Source organism: Artemia sp. Qi Xiang Cuo, chromosome 10 (genome assembly GCF_049724085.1).
Source record: "Artemia sp. Qi Xiang Cuo chromosome 10, ASM4972408v1, whole genome shotgun sequence".
In the NCBI taxonomy this organism is placed as follows: domain Eukaryota; kingdom Metazoa; phylum Arthropoda; class Branchiopoda; order Anostraca; family Artemiidae; genus Artemia; species Artemia sp. Qi Xiang Cuo.
Window position 1 is genome coordinate 42803858 of NC_142803.1, and position 21588 is coordinate 42825445.

Consider the following 21588-nt stretch of genomic DNA (forward strand, 5'->3'; position numbering starts at 1 on the left):
TATTGCATACGGCCATACTGAAGCATTTTCTCAAATAATTATGAATTTTTCGATCCAGCAAAATTTCTCCTGCAAGTAACAGCCTTGTCAGTGATTGACACACACTAGGTTAAATTTACAGATTGAAAAAAAAATGACAGAAACAAAATGAATTAAAAGGCTAGCGCTACATTTTGTCAGTATTTAATTTGTAGAGAGAAAAAACTGATCATTATAAATTTATGTCTGCCCCTTTTTTATGCTGTAAAATTTTGTCGCGTCGACTTTTTCCGTCGATGACCCCATTCTTGGGCATTAAAAGAACATACCATGTGACATCATCATGTACAGCATGATCCCGAGCGCCATAGGGTTAAACTTTGAAATTCCACTGAATAACGAAATAGCTACAAGACGAAAGAGATTATAACTACAACCCTGGTTTATTTTGTATAATCATTTCAGAATATAAAAAAGTATGTCTTTCAAACTTAAAAATTAATAAACCAATAAAGAAACACCAACAACGACACTTAGCCCAGTCTTCAATCCAGGCTAGGACAGACAATCAGTCAAAGAATTGTTTTATTGAAGAGGGGAAATGGCAAATGGAGTCATTAACTTGGAATTGGCTTCGCTAAGTGATGACCATAATTGTTCAGCTGAAATATGAATTAAAACTTAATGATCGCTTAATGAACCTCGATAAGAGACCTTGACAATACAGACGAATCACCCAATTTAAAAGAGATTAATGAACGCAGAAACATAAACACATCAGAAACGACTAATGAGACCGAAACATATAAACATAGAGTGAATCGGCGACAAGGTGTCGGAAAATGCTACAGCCTTAGCTAGTGCATACTGTACATTTTAGAAATATCAACAGATATTGGGTTAGGCTATACTTTTTATAGGCTATGTAAGACAGCATTAACTTTTAATGTTTTACATCTTTAAAGTAGCAACATGAATTTGGTACCAGAAACAGAAAATACAATTAGATTTAAGCATAAACAGTTCATTTTTACTGTCTTAAAGAAAATTTTCCTCATTTTTCTCGAACAAAAAATTATCAGCTTAAAAGTTTTGGACATACCAGCTTAAAAGTTTTGATGGTTCCCAAATACAGCGTTTAATCGATTTTTTTTTCCAAATTAACTTTGGTTGCAAAAAACAAGCATTATACTTTCTCCATACAATACGATAAATTATGCATAACTACTTTATGTTTGGCAAAAAAAACAAATAAAAATGAACTAATACAAAACAATTCTTGGGAAAACAATGTATGCGACCTCCACAAACAAAATCCACATAAACCTAACAAAATCACCTCAATTCTCTCCCACCAACCCCAATAGATATAACTAGGATAAGAGGAATCACAGGTAACACCACTTGGGACCCTCCAGTACTTACATTCATTACTAATGGTTCACATTTTTAGTCACTACTTTCATTCAAACCTTTATATTTTCCATTTACAATCAAAACACCAAATTCAATACAAACTATTAATATGTGCGCAATCTCGGACTGACACACTCCCCCTTCATTCCTTCAAATAACTGAACCAACAAATCACCATTTCACAATTATCATTTCAGTAATTATAGCAACTTTCATTCTGGTTCACAAAAGATGTTTTTAATTTTTGCCAACATTCATTCAAATCCTCTGTCCATTCAAATCTTCTATTCCGATGAACAGAGCTGAATAGAGGATTCAGATCCTCTATTCCAAACTTTTGGTGCCGCATACCGAGCACAACCATTTTCATCACATAAGTTATTTTTAAATTTTATGAATTTTACTAAGGCACTGAAGACAGACCGCAAATGTTGGTCCAGAATTTTGTCACTTCTTTTTGGTTCTCTTTATTGGCCTAATCTCGTCTAGTCAACTTGTTTTCAAAAATAAAAAACTGACTTTCTTGATTTAAGATAACGTTTTGAAACTTTTGCAATTACGTTATGAAAAGAATGAGGCGCTTTCAAAATGCTTGAATAATAATTAAATAACTAAGAAATAAATTGGGATGGGTAAATTCTTTAAAAAAACTCACGTGAAGGAACATGAAAAATAACTAAAAGTAAGGAGCAATGTTAAAATTTAAAACGAACAGAAATTATTACATATGTGAGGGGGGTTGTCCCTCCTTAACACATCGCTCTTTGCGCAAGAGTTTTTTGGTACTTTTAAAAATGCTTCTATTGTTCTAATTAAACGACCCTTGTGTTTCAGGAGTTGTTATTAAAGAATTGGGACAATGTTCAAACTGTAGCGTGAAGAGCGAGGTGTTGAGGAGGGGGCAACCCCTTCATAAACATAATAATTTCTGTCCGTTTTAGTTTTAATGTTGTTCCTTATTTTGAGCTGAAAAAGCAGTTTTTTCTTATATTCAATTTCTGATCATTTTTCAAATAATGCCGGGAAATCCGGCTCCACCTCCACGGGAAAATCCCTCCCATAGAAAAATCCTCTAAGAATTAAATCCCGGGGAAAATTTACCCCGGACAATTACCGCTAACATCTCCACCCGTAAAATTGAACCGGCAAAGAGAAAGTAAGACAAATAAGGAAAATTTCACATAGGAATTCTGTCAAATTTCCGGAGCGTAAAATTTCCCCTGAAAAGTTCACCCCCCCCCCCCGAAAACCTTGCTCCCCATGAAAATTCTCCCCGTGGAAAATCCCCCATTAGAAAGTTACCTCCCCCCCCCCCTTTACCCGACAAATGCAAGCACACTTTCCAATAGCAAACACTATACGTCCACAATGGGTAAACTTTTTAACTTAGAGACGTTTTCCCAGAGATTGTGGGGGTCATTTTATTCCCAAAGGCAAAGTTATTTGACTTTTCAACTATGGTGAACAAAATAGCTATCTCCAAATTTTGATCGGATGATTTAGGGGGTGGGAGGCGTGGGAGGTGGACATGAAAAAGGGAACTGAAATTTTTAATTTTCCGTTCGAATGAACCCTCTCCCTATGTTCTAGGACCATTAGTTCAATACGATCATCCCTGGAAATAAAAAAGAAATAAATAAATGAACACGCATCCGCGAGCTTTATTCAGGGAAAAAATATAAAAATTACACATATTTGTAGGTAGGAGCTTAAAACCTCTACATTGGGATTCTCTGATACCCTGGATCTAATGGTGTGATTTTCATTAAGATTCTTTGAATTTTATGGGATCTTTCCCCCTTTTTTCAAAAATGAGACAAATTTTCTCATGCTTGTATCCTTTGATGGGCAACATTCAATTTAATGAATCTTATATATTTGGAATTAGCATAATACGCCGATTCTTTTGACATATCTATTGATATCCTTCCGTTTTTTAGAGTTTCGTTTATTATTGAGCAGCGTCTCTCCTTACTTACAGTTTGTTACAAGAGATCATAGAGCTATTAATTCATAATGTACTACAGGCACTATGCTTTTGCTAGCTCTTTGCATTTTTTCTTCCATGCCATCAGCAATCGACTTCTGAGATTTATTGCAGGTGTTGAACACAACAGGCAGGCAAATACTATGTTTTTAGGTTGATTCATCTAAACTAGTTGATTGTTTTTCTATTACCAACATTTTATTAAATACATGATAAATAAAAGTTCAAATAGGGATACAATCCTTTTAGGTTCAGGTTCAGGTTCATTTATTATTCAATCTTACATAATGACACTAAATATATACAGATATCTGGCAGTGAGACAAGCTCGTTTTGCACAGATAAAAAAAGAAAAACAATAAGGAAATATACGGATTTTCATTCAAAATGGTAGACTTCACAAACAAATATAAATAAATCAATAAATGTAAGGTTAATTACTCACCACATCACGGCAGACACCCACCCGACTATACATAAACAACTCTCAACCAGCAATGGGAAAAGAAGAAGGATAACAAGATCCGAGAGAGATCGAAAAATAACAAAACATAAAAAAAAAAAAAAAAAAAAAAAAAAAATGAAAATATTATTTGAATAATAAATGTCCAAAAGAAATTATTTTATTTTATTTTTTAAAATTCCGATCGACACATCAAAATCAAAAATAGATTCATATTGGTTCCACGCGGCAACCACACTATTTCGTAGAGAAAACCGGGACCTCTCTGAAATTATCAACGGCTGGCGTAGTTTGCGTATGCTGCGAGCTAGATGAGAAGATGGCGGAGCAACTGGGAACAAATCAAAAGAATAGAAATAACTGGGTAGTGACAGGAGATTATGATTAACCTTGAATAATATCGAGTTAAAAGTAACTGCAAGTTCAACAGGAAGAATATTCAATAAACAATATAAACTCTTTGTAGAAGACTTACTGGGGAAAGACGCTGGGGAAGGAAGATAACTTTTTAAAATACGAAGCGCCTTATTTTGTTGCCTCTGAAGCGGAATTAAATGGGATCTGAAAGTATTCAAGTAAATAAGTTGGCAATAATTTAGATAAGAATGAACAAGAGCAAAATAAATAGAACGCATAGCTTCGAACGGCAAAATGATTTTCATATGTTGCATAATACCCACGTTCCTTCCAAGCTTCAATCTTATACCATTTATATGCGGCTTCCAACTCAAATTTGAGTCAACCAGCACACCAAGGTAACAAATAATTTCAACACGTGATATATCCATACCTGGAACAGATGACTTAATCAACTTCAGACATGGAAGTGCCCGTGACGTACACGAAAATACCATAAACTTTGTTTTTGAAGTGTTCAGAGCTAGCCTATTTGCCATAAACCATGCTACTAGTCTATCGAATACTAGACTTAAATTATGTTTGACACAATCTTCATCGATTCCAGAGACACTACAAGCTGTGTCATCTGCGAAGAGAACGGTCAGCCCTAGGTCCTCAACTGAATTACTAATATCATTAACATAAATTAGAAACAACAGAGGGCCGAGAATTGAACCTTGAGGCACTCCAACTTTATTTGACTGGTTCGAAGACGTTGATATAACATCGCCCCCATCAATACACTGGACTCTATCGCTTAAATATGACAATATTATCGATTTAGCCGGACCACGTATACCACAATTAGATAATTTTTCATTTAAAATCATGTGACAAATAGTGTCAAACGCTTTCCGTATATCCACGAATATAGAAGCTGGAATTTCACCCTTATCCAAGGCATCATGAATAAACTGGGTTACTGCCAAAATAGCATGCTCTGTAGAATGTCCTTTTCAAAACCCGAATTGGGACTTACTGAAAAAACCATTCTTGTCAAGAAAATTTACAATCCTCACGTACAAACAGCGTTCAATAATTTTTCCGAAAGCAGATAGAACAGATATGGGCCTATAGTTGGACGGATCTTTTATATCTCCCCCTTTGTGTAGTGCAATAACACGGGTGGACTTCATACATGAAGGGAAAATACCATTCTTAAAACAAAGATTAATTATGTGCACAAGAAAATTTACTATACTAGGCATAATCTATTTAAGCAAGTTCGTAGAAGATCCGTCGATTCCTTCTGAGTGTCCATTTTTGAGTTGATGAAGTACAATCATCAATTCAGTAGACGAGACTGGGGTGAGGAATATGGATCAGTCAGTAGAAGAGGGTAGAAAACTTTTGAAATCAGCAGAATTTGGCGTTGATTTTTGGGATGCCTCTTCCGACGTGTTTTCACCTATTTTAGCGAAGTGCGTGTTGAGCATGTTGGCGACGTTAAGTTTTCCTTTAACAGCTGTATCACCACCTGGGGGCATCATTTCGTCCGGAAAAGAATTCAACTTTTTTTGCCGATACAATCGTTTATTAATGTCCATACCTTCTTAGGAGATCCATGCGCGCTATTGAATGCCTTCAAATAGTAGAGCTGTTTAGCAGACCTGAGAGCCTTGGTTAAGCAATTTCTGTAAGCTTTAAAAAAGGCTTGATTTGTTTCATCTGGATTCGATAGATATATTTTATACAGCCTGTTCTTTGATTGGATCGACCTTAGTAGTCCTCGTGTAACCCAAGGCTTTTTAGATCTGTTGTAACGTCTTAGACGGGTTGAAGACATCGGACGAGCCACATTAAGTGCTGTGGTAAATTCGTTGACAAAATACTGTGAAGCTTGATTTACATCCTTGCAGTCTAAGCACGGAGAGGGGTCAATTTTAAGCAGCAGTTCATTCAACCGCTGAACAGATGTAGCATCAAGCCTTCTAGTTGTTTTGATCGGGGTCGCCGTTTGTCGCCCGGTTTTTATCTCCATCAAAAGCATAAAGTGGTCTGACGTGTCATCGATAATAGCATGACACGAATCAAATTCCATATTCAGAAAAATATTGTCGATTACCGTTGCTGTCAAGCTTACCACTCGAGTTGGAATACGACAAGCTGGGAGAAGCCCCAGCGCAAAACAAAGTGTCAGAAAATCAACAGCCAAAGGTAAATATGGTGTAGATGGAAGATCATGACCAACATTACTTATATCAATATTAAAATCCCCAATGTACATAATCTTCTGACTTCGCTCGATTGCGATCGAAGAAAATGCTTCCAGCTTACTTATGAAATGTTGCACCGAAGAGCTAGGTGGTCTGTAAAACAAACAACGCAACACTTTTTCATTACCAAAATCAAGCTCAAAAACCAAAAATTCAAACAACATTTCTTCATACATAGAATCAAAATCCAAAACAATCCTGTAAGTAATATCATTATGAATAAAAAAACCAAGGCCTCCTCTCGATCTGTCATTCCTAGTCTTAGAAATAAAATGATAACCTTTAATATTCGCTAGGTGACTAGTTGACTCATTTAAGAAAGTCTCACATACAGCTAATACATCAACTCTGTAGCATGGAAGGAACGAAGATAAATGGTCAAAACTACTCATCAACCCGCAACAGTTTAAACTCGCCACCCTCACACTACCAGGAGAAACATGTCCGTTAATCTCATTAGGGAGTAAATATTTGTTAATAGGGAGGGATCTAATAAAAATATCATATTCATCATCCGAAAAACCACAATCTGCAGAAATTTTTATTAAATCTAATGGGTCTCTCTCAAAATCTCTCAACCCACTCGATGTCCCATCACCGGCAGTGTTAATCATAATCATTTTGACTTATCAAACCCTCTGGTGGGAGTCCGTTGTGATGTAGCAATAAATCATCAACCAAACATTGTTGTGGAAAAGTACGGTACGTCTTTTGAAATATCTGAACTTTAAATGAAAAAAACACACGAAGCAAAACCAGAACCTGATTTCTAGGCCTATGGAAAATAGAAAAAAAGAATAGCGACGATGAAGCATACTCTAGCATGGCAGACTTAACAAGTCGAAGTCGCATTGAGCACTGAACGCAACAAGAAAGAAAAAAACAACGAAAAGAAAAAACCAACACTGACTAGTGGTCATTTTCCCAATCATGACACACACCAACAAAAGAACTTGTTTCATCTCTCGATCGCGGACGTATTTCATTAAACAAATAAAACAAATAATGGTCCGCGTATACACTACAAACAAACTAATTAATCTTTTCCCAGTCAGAAGAATCACTTTTTTTCACTTCTAGCCATAAGTTAATACCCTTATGACGCACTCTGGATGAAACGATAAGTTTCGACTCTTTCATTTCTTGTGCTTTCGAGAGTAGGGAGTTTCGAATCATGTTGAGAGCAGGGGGCAGGTCTGTAGAGATTATAATCCCACTACCTTTTAGCTTTTTAACATTGTTCATGATCGACAGGACATCACTCTCCGAGCTTAGTGAAATAAATACGGGGGACTCCTTGCGTCGGCTATTTTGCTTGCTGCGCCTATTTGTGATGTTTGCAGCCCGTGAAGAAATCCGATAGCACTTAGTCATAGATATGTCACTAGTTACATCCAGCTTTTCGCTAACTAATTTAATGACGCTATCTTCAACTTTCTCGTTAGGCTCTTCTGCCGGTAAACCATGCACAATAAGGTTCAGACGGCGATCTTTCACGTCGATAAGTAGTAGCTGTTTTTCCAGGGCCTGGTACTTGTCGACATACTCGTCGATAGTTTTCTCAAAGTTATTAAGCCTCACATCTCGGTCGGCAGCCTCCGTTCTCAGCGACGCGATCTCAAAAGTAATTCCGTCAAGCTTATTATTTAATTCTGTCTGCGTAGCAATAATAGAATCCAGTTTTCCGCTCAAAACTTTTCTGAACTCGTCGAACGATTTGTGCGTAACATTAGCCATGATAAATCTCGATTATAAATCCGCTTCGGGAGGATTGGGGATTAGCAGTTCATTCGAAATAGCATCAAAAGGGACTTACTGGCAAGGGGTGTGTGAATACCCCCCGCTAACCAAATATAGCACGATTAAATCAGCTCTTGACTCCTACAGGCAATGCATCAAACAGATTTGGTCAATTAACTATAAATAATTCAAGTTCAAAAATGTTGATTATGACAAGTCCGTAGGGAATTACAATTGAGTCTTACTCTATAATGAGATTATATCCAGACTTGATTCTGTTGACTATGATAAGTCCGTAGGGAATCACAATTGGGTCTTATTGTATAATGAGATTATATCCAGACTATATCCAACAGATATTTCGGTCACATTTGAGTTTTTACTACTGATGACGGTCACTGCATATGTGACCGAAATATCTGGTATTTTTGTGAATTTCTATTAAACACTGTCTATTAAAAGGATTTTATCCCTATTTGAACTTTTATTTATCGTCATGGAAAGGTAGTGTGGTCTTCAAAATTATGTATATTAAATACATGGTTGTTTCTTACCTGCTGGCGCATTACAACGTTTTGTAAAAACGTCATTTTAAACTTTCCTGTGTTTACTGAATTACCGCAAAGAAAATATTTTGTAAAAGTTTGGCATTAGAAAGAAAATCAAACAAAAAAAAGAATTTCCGATTTTTTTTATGAAAAAAGAAATTTCATTAATTGCTTCAATAATTTTTCAAATATTTTTTGTCAAGCTACCCTAAGAAAAACGTCTTCTTTCGCAACTCAAAAAGGCGTATAAAGTTAATATCCACGTAGTCAGTCTCATCATTTACGAAGCAATTTACAAACAATATTCCATAACTTCCAAATTTACCAAAAATATACGTCACTTTTCTTTACTTTCAAACACAAGACTGCATTAGCTTTTATTTGTTCAAGACATCCATTGTTTGTTAGAGGCAGCTTTTTTAACAACTGTTTAAAAATCTTGCCACTCCTGATGAAAATTATTATTCCTCTCAGAATAATTTCTACCTAATCTTGCATCTATTAAGGCAATAAATTTATGATAAAATAAAATAGGAGACTTGAGTAGACCCACAAGGAGATACCGACGAAGACCACACTTGCTTTCCATCATAGACAAAAATAACAAGTAGAACAATAGGAAATTTTTTTGTAAAACAGTGGAATTCCAAATTTTGAAGGAATATTTCGACCCTATGTCCAAGACCCGTCCTTACCATGGCACAAGTGAAAATATAAAAGAGAAACTTGCATTAAAATCCGATCATTAAATATATAAAAAAAGTTTAAAACCGCTCTAGCATACCTACTTCAACGAGATTCAAACTAATAGATAAAGTGAGGTAAGTCAATGCGATTCATTCAGACGAAATAAAAATAATTAAATACACACTTTCAATGCTAATCTTGCCTTTTTGGCAGCTAACCTCAAAGGCCTTTTTGTAGCAGGTTCACCAGTATTGTCTATTGATTCAGTAATATATTTTGTTAAATCATTTTTAATTAAATTTGTGTATAAAGCATTTAGTGAGTACTCCCCCAAATCCCTATTTAAAGAAACATTATTATTTATTTTGAGTCCAATTTCAATTGCTTCCCGAACAACCTGTTATATACCGAAGTCATTACTAATAAGAGAGGATTTTTCAAAAATCCTCACATACAAACTATTTTTTGTGCATACATTTTTTAATTTTGCTGTGATTTTTGGGAGTATGGAAGATAGATTATATTTGAGGGCTTATCAGGAGCCTCAAATGGTAAAAGACCTTCGATTTTACGGGAGTGTCTTTTTCGTCTACGGCTAATAAAATTAATTAGCAAAAATCTAATAATTAATTAGATAAAATTAATGGTAAAATCTAGTTTATCAATACTACGAGTAATTAACACATCTGGAAACGGCATTTTATTTTCAATTTCTAGAGTAAACTATAAATTTCTGATCTAAAAGAAAAAAACCTAAGTTCATTTGCCCCATAGTTCCAAATTGATATTTTTTCATCCATGTAACGTCACGGCCCCAACAGGTATATTTTTAAAAATACGAATTTAAAGCCCAATTTTCAAAGTGCTATACATAAATATTCGCTAATAGCCCGCATAGAGGTGTTCCCATTGGCAGACACTACCAAATTACTTTAATAAAGCGAAGGTTTGAAGGCTGTACATAGGCGTTTTCCAATAATGGAAGCGGGGGATTTTGTACACTCTACGATAGGCCTTAAGAAAATGACTTTTTAGTGTAATTTTAGTTAACCATAAATTTTGGACAAAAGCTACCACAGGGAAAAAAAATATTGCATAATTGTGGGGTGATTTTACCATTCTGTCTTAGATTTTTTTATTCTTTTATAATTTTGGTATTTTTTTTGGTAATTTGGTATTTTTATATTAATTTGGTATTTGGTATTTTAGTGCAAATAAATGTACACAGGTATACATGAGCATGCCCGTGTACACTGAGGGGGGAGGTTCTCCCTTAAGATTAAACTGAAGAACAACACAAGAAAATAGGAAAAATTACGGCTAATAATGAAGGTATTCCTTGTTGTCAACCTATTTGGATCTGTGAGCAGCCTCTTTTCCTCTTGGTATTAGTAAATAGTGATCACCCCCAAAATGTATACACAATTCCCGGAGCCTATTGAAGCAAAAAGCAACCTCTTTAATTCTGAGGAACTTCATTTTGCAGAGCACCAAGAAAAAATTTCAACAATAAAAACAGCAGTGAAATCATTATTATTAGGTTAGAAATAAGAAATGTTGGGTTTTAATAGGTTTAGGCATGCAATAATAGACACTATTTTTCTTTAGTTTACAAATACCCCTTATATCCTCCCCCTCCAATAAAACTGAATAAAACCACTGAATGGGTATGTTTTTCATTTAATATGAAATAAGGCGCTAACCCTAGATCTGTTATGACTTTTTTTTTTCAAAGCTGAGAAACTGTTAACACCTAATTGTCATTGCATCATAAGAAGCAATCAAATGAAATACGAAAAAAATATGAAGATAGCACGATACTTTTTGAAGTAAGTCTTTCCTCAAAGTATGCAAATTTAACGGGTGCCAAAATAATAATTCACATCTGCAAATTTAAATTACACTTACCCTGAGTGAATGACGACAATTTTTGAACAAGATCAGCACCCTGACTTAGAGTTGTATGTTGGACAAGTAAAACAACCTCGTCTATTCTTCCATGAATGGTAGCAAAACAAGCAGTAAGGTGACCAGCATTATTGAGTTCTTGAAGCAAATCTTCGAAACATTTTTTCCACGTGGATTGATGCCCTCTGAATCGAAGGGTAACTAGATTGTAAACAGAGCCTAGAAAAATAATCTTCAACAGTGACGATTTTTCATCATACTGACAGTACAAAACTTCAAGCCCTTATTATAATATAAGAAAAAGTGAACAACTATATAATAGATTAATAGCATTATTAGACTAAAAGGAGTTTCTAAACCCTAAAAAGGTAATGTTAAATACGTGTCAACTTTTAAATTTTAAATACATTTATTAAATATATTAAACACATTATTAAATACATTAAAATACCATTGCATGATAAATACTTTTAACCGTCTGGGAAAAGCTCAGCTAAAGTGAGTTTGAAAGTAGGCAGCAGCCAGTCCTAAAAACAAGGAGCTACTCTTGCTAGGAAAACATTTGTGATGCTTTAATAAATGTTCTGCAGATTTGATCTTTACAAATCTAATAAGCGGCATGAAAATGCGTTTCAAATTTATTTGAAACGTGTCATGAACTCCTTTGCACGCGTAAATAATAAACTTGGAAGCTGCTCTCAGTCTGTTTAAAAAAAAGCTTGAATCGCTTGAAAAACATTATTTCCATGGCTGGTGCTGATTGTAAGAAATGGTTATTGCTGGTACTGAGTTGTTATAAGTTGTAATCCTGCAAAAAATAGTATAAATTTATAAGACTTCTGTCAAAGGTGAATAAAATATGAATTAAGCTGTAGAATAAAATAAAGAGTTAAATATTTCAAGGTTATAAGTAAGATTTGATAGTGCTGGGCAGGGGCGTAGCTACAAATTTTATAGCTCCAACTTGCAGTCGCTAAAAGTCCCAAAGACCAACTCTATCATAAAACCAATACAAAACAAATAAATAAAAAGAGGCCCGGCTAAGTCCTAATTAAGATGCTTTGGAACCCATTATTTCTATATTATTTTCCCAGGGATACCATTAGGAAGTGTCAACGGTAGAAAGCAACGCTCGGAGGATGCCCAGAGAAGAATGCTACACAGACAGGAACACCTTTGGAAGACCTGTTATCGCAAGCTCTGCAGAGGTTGTCGTGGAAAGGGATGGTTGTGGCTTTATGCGCCATCTGATACGAGAGGAACTAAATGCAAGCATAGCTTGTAGATAAAAATCGAACTTTTACCTTCACTGTTTAGTGTTCAAAGTAGTCTATAATTTCAGCTTTTTTAAATTGTTTTATACCTATTTTGTTGTAGTTTCTTAGCAACATTTGGACATTCACTGTTCAATTTAATTTCCATGCTTCATAAAAAAAACTGACTGTTCCCGCTTATTTACTTTCTTTATCTCAAAATATAAATCCTCCAGATATTTGTAAATCAAAACGAGAATCTTAAAAAAAAAAAAAAAAAAAAAAAAAAAAAAATGTTGTCTCATATGAGTACAGTAGCCTACAAACCTTTGATAAACTCGATGTATTACCCAATCGCCACCCTATCATCAGAGGCAATGTTCTAGTGTTGCCTAAGTAAATAGCCATGCGCCTACAACGTTTTTCCCCCGACCACTTAGCATAAAAGGAGTGGTCACAAAAGCTTGGTGAGGTACTCATTCAATCGCAAGGCAAAGGTCACAGAAAGGTCACTATGGCAAAAGGTCACAGAAAAAGCGGACACTTCTTTTTGTGTTTTTCACCGAATAATGACCACACAATACACGCAAAAAATAACACTTCTACAACACTCTTTGCAAGAAGTGAAATTCAGGAAAAAAACGCTTCTCCACGTACAAATCATCTTCAACTAGGTTTGAGTTCAGCGCAGATTTCTATATCTGTATTTCAAAAACACACAAGTACATCAGAGTACAAAATAGCAAAAACAAGGGGGAAACCCGCAAAATGGAAGAATCGATTTATTTCTTTTTCAGCTATATAAAGAAACAAATGTGTTAAACAGATTATATAGAGAAAGGATGTAGCTTTGATTCAGTTCATCAGCTATACACTCTATGGAAAAAGATTAGATGCTGTCGATAGCTAGGCCAAAGCAACACAAGGCGGTGTTTCAGATCCATACTTTGAAGGACAGTATGGCTGCGCCCCTTCCGCATAAGCCCTGAGCAATCATAAAGCAGAATACTCTATGTGTTCATAAAGTACAGAACTGTATCACTTTTCACCTATCCTCGGTACGTCCCGCAATTCATTCATTTAGGGACCAGATGTGTCTGTGTTTCCTGTACATGCCTTCTCGGAGACACAAAATTAAAAAACCAATGAAGAGTTAATTAATTACAGTTCTTGTTGTTAGTTGAAAGAATTATGATAAGTTTTTTGATTGTTTGTTATTTCCCTTAAATTTGTTACTCTGACAGCTAAAAACTATAGAATTGAGAAGCTGGGATTTAAAAAAAAGGTTTCTACCATCTTTTATCCCCATCGTTATCAAAAACACTGTTACAGCCCCCCCCCCCAAGAAAAATACTTTCTCTGAGAGCTTAATTGCTTCTGCTTATGTAGAAACCCTAGGAACAACATCTGCTATATGCACATCAACACTGCAAAGAGACTATGGATTCTTGTGCCTCCTTGTCTCTCCTCTTATTTAATCAAGAAAGTAGTCTCCTTGTGTCCCCATGTTCATAAGTGCCACTAAGATTGTGTTAGAAACTTAGAATTCCTTCGGCTTATGTAAATAGAAGCTTGAAAGGATTTTGAGGCTAGCCTATCTAATGTTTAGTATTGGTTACAGTTACTAACTGACCTAGGGAGGTCTTTTTTTGTCTTGTGGAGGTAGTGTTGACTATCAAATTCTAAAAAAAAGGCCAAAGCATATTAGATATAATAAAAGAACAATTTAAACAGAACCTAGAGGAAGCCAATAGGTATGTTCAAATCAAAATTGGTGTAATTTACTTTTAAAATTGTTCTTGTCTAAGGTTTTACTACCAATTTCTCAAACAGCAATGAGGGGCATACTGTCACAGTAGAATCTACTAATAGTCCGATAACAAAAAGAGCTGAGACAATTCCTTTCTAACCACTTAAAATAGCCTTCTGTGCGACCCAGACCTGGAGACAATATTCATTATTTAACCCTAAGAATTGAAAATCCCAGTGTATATTTTCAAAATCTTTAGTTACATGCATAATAATGTACCTACTGAATCGACGGAGAGGATTACAACAGCAAGACATCTAATTAATATTCTTTCTAGAACCAATATAAAACAAGTAGAAAGGTTTTTTTCTAGTTTAGAAGCTTCAACCATTTTTGCAATTTTAACTCGACCTTATGATATCAGATGCGTAACACACAAATTTATCAACATTTTCTGAAATCTGTTTCCACGTTAACAGAAGAGTAAAAAATACATAAAAACTACGACAAAAAGTGATTGTTTGTATTTTCGACCAAATTAATAGAAGATTCCAGAAATGGTCTGAAGTATAAAGATTGTCTTGTTTCTTAGATAAAAATTGATTAAATGTCAATTAAAATTATTGAAATCATTTACAGAGTGTTCTTCACATTTTGAAAAGGTGATTTTTTCACAAAATCAAACAGTTCGTGAAAACGAACCGTAGATAAAGAGCCACTCGTGTCAAAAGTAACCGAAACTCTATAATAAAAGAATTTTAGTAACAGAACGTACACCAAAGCATCTCCTAGATACCCACTAAAATTTTTTAGCATAAGAAAACTTCCATAATTTCAGAAAAGGGGCGATATGCCCAAAAAGTATACACGAACTTGATGAAAATTGCAATATCAGATTACCGAAATCCAACAGCCCCCTGGCAGGATTTGTAAGCCTCTAACTAAGAAAATGCGAATGGGTCACACCATAAGAGGCGTATCTATTCTTTTTTTCATCAGAGGTAGTAGGCGTAAAATTTAGAGATGGATCTCATCCGAACGCAAATCGTAAGTTGTCGAACTGAGCGCTGTATGTCATCAAAGGGTATCTAAATGAACTCCCATGCCATGCCCATTGCGGCCAGAAATAGCGATGCGACAAAATTTCAAGATGGCAATTATAACCGAAAAGGTAAAAAAAACATATCTCCTAATGCAGAAAAAACAACTCCCCGGGGCATGGTCCCAAAGCGTGATGAACATTTCATATTAAAGGATTCCTAAATATAAGTTAAAGAAAGGCCTGTTTGTTATAGGTTGTGGACTTCAGCATCTTTCGTCAATTTTGGTCAAGATTATTTTAGGCTTTTCGGGAATACGATCGTAACTTATGCAAGTGACAAATTTCAAATGAAAAAGTTTACCAGTGAATTGTATTAGATTTTCATTATCACTATTTTGTTGTTGTTGTTTGTAGTTTTCCTGCTTAATGCTCTGTGAATAAGGTGTGCGTCCTGTTCGACGCGATAATTTTGTTAAGTGATTTATTTCTTAAATTCCCTCATTGGCCGCTTATAGCCTCTGACATATTGGCAGTACGGGAATATGTGTATGTTTTGTTTTATTTTATTAATACTTAAATTCAATCAACCCTCCCCCTTCAGTTGAATCCAAAATACCTTACCCAATATACGAATATGTAGCCTAAAATGCACTCTTTGAACTTCTGACACCTCCCCTTCTCCCACCACCTTTCAACATGATCCCCCCTTCAAATTTGTTGAGAAGTATGCAATATTATGCCTCATTATTTACCCATGCTAAGCAGGCTTTAAAACCATCGCAAAAAAATCCATTTTATAGAGACTATTTACATGTTTAGTCACGGAATGACCCAGCGGATGGAAATATGTCCTTGGAAACTGAGGGATTTTTCATAAAGATGTTTCCTTGTTTTAATGTCATTAACTATGTCAGAATTTTTGTCCTATTGTGTTTTGGCCATATTCAGACCATATTTGAAGTTTTGCAAGACAAAATGACTGAAAAATGGAACTTTTTTAAGGCATGATCACCTTAGTTATAGAAAATGTTATGAATTATACATCTAATCTAGCTAGCACTAGAGATGGCAAAAAGTGTAATATTTTGAAAATTCAGCCACTTGCATTTTTTTATGCAAACTCAAAGACGCAACACAGGATCTTGAGAATATCTTGAGATGAAGATTTTGACATCAAGGGACAGGATCTTAACATAATGATGATGTAAAGGCAGTGGGCCATAAACGGACAAAATCGTTATTTCCAACTGGATGTTTCAAACCCAAAATGGGACAAAGTGTTGTCAATGGTGTCTCAAAAAGAAACTAATGTATTATACACGGAAATATATCTACAAAAATTAATATTTCATAGAAAAAGGGTTACGAAGCTTATGGCATGGCCATATTATGGTTAAACCAGTGAATATAATCAAAATTACGCACGACCACAGCGCCAGTTATTGCATCCTGTTAGTAATTTGTCGAGTTGAACGTTGTTCAACTTCCATGCTCAAATTTAACATTAGCCAATAAGAGTAAAGATAAAAGCCATAAGTTTTTGAAATTGAAGAAAATGGAAGCTGGTAATGGCTGTTTTGATATCTCTAAGATGGACCTGGCAAAATATACAAGGACATAGTATTATTAGGCAATAGTTGGCAACACATTGGTATTGAGACAAGCTTTTCATGTCTTGCTATTATAATTTCCGCTACTGCAATACAAGTTTGACTTTAAAATAAGGGAAAAACACATGTCGTTAAAAAAACTTGGATCTTTTATCAACAAGTGTGACTGTATTGTTGCTCGGGCATTATACTCAAAACTCCAGTATGGCAAACTTTTGCTATTTTCAGGTTGTCATAGATTAATAGATGCTCTGATTATAGTGTGTTACTATTATATATTCAGTCTTCGTAAGGACATTCAGAGGACCTATTGGGAATCCTGCATTAATGCAAGATTTTTGGGGGGAGGAGGACTGGTAGGTAAAAACAAAAAAAAAACTCACAAAAATAGTAAAAGGTCATATCGTTTGTTATTTTTGTGATTTTTTCTTATGAGAAAGGCCCATTTTTTTTACCAAGCCTAGATTTAACTGATTGAAACGGAGTTTCAATTTTCTATTTTCTTCGTATTTCGTGGCAAAACCAAGTAAAAGGTCATATTGTTTTCTATTTTTGTGAGAAGTAAAAGGTGATTTCTTCGTATTTCGTGGTAAACCGTAGTTTACTACGCTAAACTACACTATGGTAGGCAAGAAAAAAATTTGTTCAAGGTCATAGGCGAGAGAAAGAGATTACTCCTTTCCTCTTTTCTGAAGATCAAGCATAGCCGCATGTTGTTCACCATGTACTTTTTTTGGCTCCTGCCTACCGTCTAAACGTATCAACTCAGAGAATTTGCAACAGAGAGTTTTCCTTTAAAATCTTGCTCGCATTTAGCTTTAAACAATGCACTGTAACCTTTCTAGTGTGTGTGGAAAGTTCAAAAACTAGAAAGAGGCAACAAGCGAATAAACAAGAATCTCAGAAACTCAAATAATGAATCACATTCTATATATCCAGGCAACTGAAACCCGATTCTAAATCTTTCCCAAATACTTAAACAAATATTTCCAAAGTTGGAAAGCACTTATAGATCTAGGTCACTGAGAAAATTAGGCAAATGTTTGAATACTTCAAGGAAGAAAATGAAGGGAAGTAAATAAAGATGAAAGCAGATTCATAATAGAGGGCAAAAGGTATAAATACCAAAAGAATACATTATTTCACGCAAAAACCTATCTTAAAATTTATTTTGCTGACATAAATGACATTACTTGTTTACTAACCTGATTTCATTTTGTAAAGAAGAGCTACAGTAAGAAAATCAGATGCAGTTTTCATATTCCGAATTTGAAACGAGCCAAGCGTTTCAACAGGCTTGGTCACCAATATTAATTCCTATGGTGAGAGAACATAAACCTCACTTTCTTTTTTTCTCACGCTCTCGCTTCTCTTCATTTAATCCTTGGTTATTCAGAGTGTTTATTAGAAACAAAATGAAAAAAACAAACAATAAATAGCAGGAAAAAATATTCAATTGAAAAAAAAAAAAAATAGATTTACGAGTCAACTACCAAAAAAGTCCTAACAGCTCATAGGCAGTATATATATATATATATATATATATATATATATATATATATATATATATATATATATATATATATATATATATATATATATATATATATATATATATACTGATATTTATTCCTGAAAGTATTAATAATTTTTTATTTATTTAAGTCAAAAAAGTGAGAATACTTTTCTGTATTTTTGTTTTCAGTAAAGTGCAAATTATGTTCTGGTCTTGAGAAGTCATGGGGGTTGTGAACCCTACCCAAGTTAATGTTTGCTTGTTTTGAGTTTGACTCGGTTATTTATTGCAATTTCTGTTCTTTTTGGGTTTCATTTATTTATTGATGGTGACTTGTGGTAGTTTTACGCATGAAAGATTATTTGACTTTTTTCTGCTCATTTTTGGTTTAATGGAGCTCTTTACTTTTCTTTGCAAAACTGATTTTGTGGAAAAAGTTTTTTTAATTAATTTCTCTTCGTTTTTTATTGATATAGTCTTTTTCATGGAAAAAAATTATATCTTTTCGGTTTTTTCTATAAAAATCCATTGTTTGACTTGCTATTTTTGAAACTTGCTTTGGCTGAAGAAACTTTTCAATAATTTTTAATCCTAACATAAATAGTAGGCTACTGCTTAATTTAGTTTTGTGCCTTCTCAAGTTGACCTGAAAAATTAAACTTAATACCATTCCCAAAAAATTCTATCTTTGCTCTTTGACATCTTGCACTCTTCTGATTTATTTAAATTGTATGAGCAGAAGTAAAAATAGTAGTAGCCCTAAATCTTTCAACTTAATACCCCCAGTCATTCTCGAGATATTGCTGAGGTGTCTTATAGGCAGCCATAAACACAGTGCCTTTTGATTTAGTTTTACAACAAGATTTAGTTTTAAAGCACAATGGGCAAAGTGCATAAACTGCGGAGGGTTGATATACCCAATATTCCTACAGACATAGTTACTGGACTATGCTGAACAAAATGGATGTCTCAAAATTTTGATTGGATGTGTTTGGGAAATGAATGGCCTTGGATGGAGGTTTGATCGGCCTCCGACACCTTTGACTCTTAAAAAGGGCGCTAGAACATTCCATTTACAGTCAAATTAGCTCCTTTAAAAGTTTCAATGACATTGCTAGCTATTATAGTGGCACTACCTATGATATTTCTTATATGCCCTTTTGAATATATGCATACATATAGTTTTTTTTTCGTTTAATTGAAACTCCCCCTAAACGTTCCATAAAATTTTCATCTTAATACTTTTAGCGGTAATAGTTACAGTAACTGTAATGGTAGCATTACTAGTATACACATGGTGCCTTCTGGCTAGTTCAAAATCCCCGACAACTCACCTTTAGAGGTCTAACTTGATAATGTAAGCCGTTCTTGAGATATTACCTTGTCACCTTTTTGAAAATCTACATACTCACAGTTGATTTTCATTTAGTTCAACATCCGCCTAAATATTCCTTCAATGCTTCACCCAAATACCCTTAACTTGCGCAGTAGCGACAATTGTAGTAGCAGAAGTATTATTAATAGCAGTATGCACATGGCACCTTTGGTTTCTTCAATATCACCTTTAGCACATGCTGAAAGCTTTAATTTACACCAACCGAAGCATTGCTGATGCGTCCTCTTGACAACTTATGTTTGTATAGTGTGTTCCGGTTCAATTCAATACAGTTTCAATACCCCCCCCCCCAATTTTTCGCCTTAATATCCTTAGCTTTAGTAGCATTGTTAGTAGCACCAGTAGTAATAGCAGTAGCAGTAGTAATAGTAGTAATAGAATTAATAATAGTAGTCTTAGCTTTAGTAGCAGTATTAGTACTGCTACAATATGAAGAAATTCATATGAATTTACTGAAAAAATGTGAATTGCCAGTTTAATATACATATGCTGGTATTTATTCCTTAAAATCTTAATTGATTTGTAATTTCTTAAAGTTATAAAAGTGAAAACATTTAAAAGAATTTTTTTCAGTAAAGTACAAATTATGTTCTGGCTTTTAGAAAGCATAGGGTTTAAACCCCACTCAGATTAATTTCTGCTCGTTTTGAGTTTGACAAATTTTAATTTCTGTTTGTTTTGGGTTTCATTTATTTATTGATTCTGATTTGCGGAAGTTGTATGCTTGGTAGATTATTTGATTCAATTTTTGTTCATTTTTGGTTTAATGGAGTTCTTTACTTTTTTTTGAAAAACTTTGTTTGTGCAAAACTTTTTTTTATTAATTTTTGTTCGTTTTATACTGACATAGTCTTTTCAGGGAGAAAGACTCAGCCTCTTCTGAAGTTAAACAAACAGCCCTTCCATAAAAACCTTTAATACCCCTGGGCATAACTTACAACCCTTGCCCCTAGTCTCTGGGGTTTGTTTCAACCCCAAAAGCCTTGTTATATGATATTTAGACTATTTTGAATAAAATGGTTATCCCAAATTTCTATTAGACGCATTTCGGGACAATATGACGTGTGTGTAGGGGGGAGAGGGTAGCTGCCCTCTGATCACTTTTACTCTTAAAAGGGCACTAGAGCGTCTGATTACCAATGCAATGAGCCCCCTTTGAAGTTTATATGACCACACTTTCTATAAAAACCCTATATGTCTCCAGGGCATAACTTACAACCCTTGCCCTGAGCGCCGAGGGGATTTGTTATCCTCAAAGACATACTTTCCAGACCTTTCTGATAGGCTTAACAAAATGGTTGTATCAAAATTTTGGTTGGAAGTATTAGAGGAAATGAAAGGCGTCGAGAGAGACATTTGCCCTCTGATCACTTTCGACTAATAAAACAGGCACTAGTCCTCTCAATTTTCAATCAAATGAGCCCTTTTTGAAGCTTCTACGACAAAAATTTCTATAAGTAGGCCTACGTTAAATGCCCCAAAGACATAACTTACGACCCTTGTCCTGAGGGCTATGGGGGGAGGGTTGTCATCCTCAAATACATAATTTCCAGACCTTTCAACTACCTTGGACAAAATGACCATATCAAAATGTTGAACGGAATTGTGTGGGCAAATGATGGGCATGGGGGGGGGAGGGGATTCTCCTTCTGATTACTTTCGATTATTAAAAAGGGCA

The 21588-nt window shown here is 34.7% G+C and overlaps 1 protein-coding gene across 5 annotated transcripts in view; it reads right to left on the reverse strand.

Moving 5' to 3' along the window:
* Positions 1 to 403: 403 nt before the first annotated feature.
* LOC148947784 (protein NipSnap homolog 3A-like) overlaps positions 404 to 21588 on the reverse strand; it is a 44813-nt gene continuing 23628 nt past the window's right edge. For all 5 annotated transcript variants that reach the window (XM_089095436.1, XM_089095434.1, XM_089095437.1 and 2 more), the window contains exons 4-5: positions 11344 to 11562; positions 404 to 641 (exon numbers count right to left, since the gene is read on the reverse strand). In XM_089095436.1, the coding sequence (XP_088951562.1) occupies positions 565 to 641; positions 11344 to 11562 (296 nt within the window). In that variant the 3' untranslated portion in view covers positions 404 to 564. The remainder of the gene's footprint in view (positions 642 to 11343; positions 11563 to 21588) is intronic.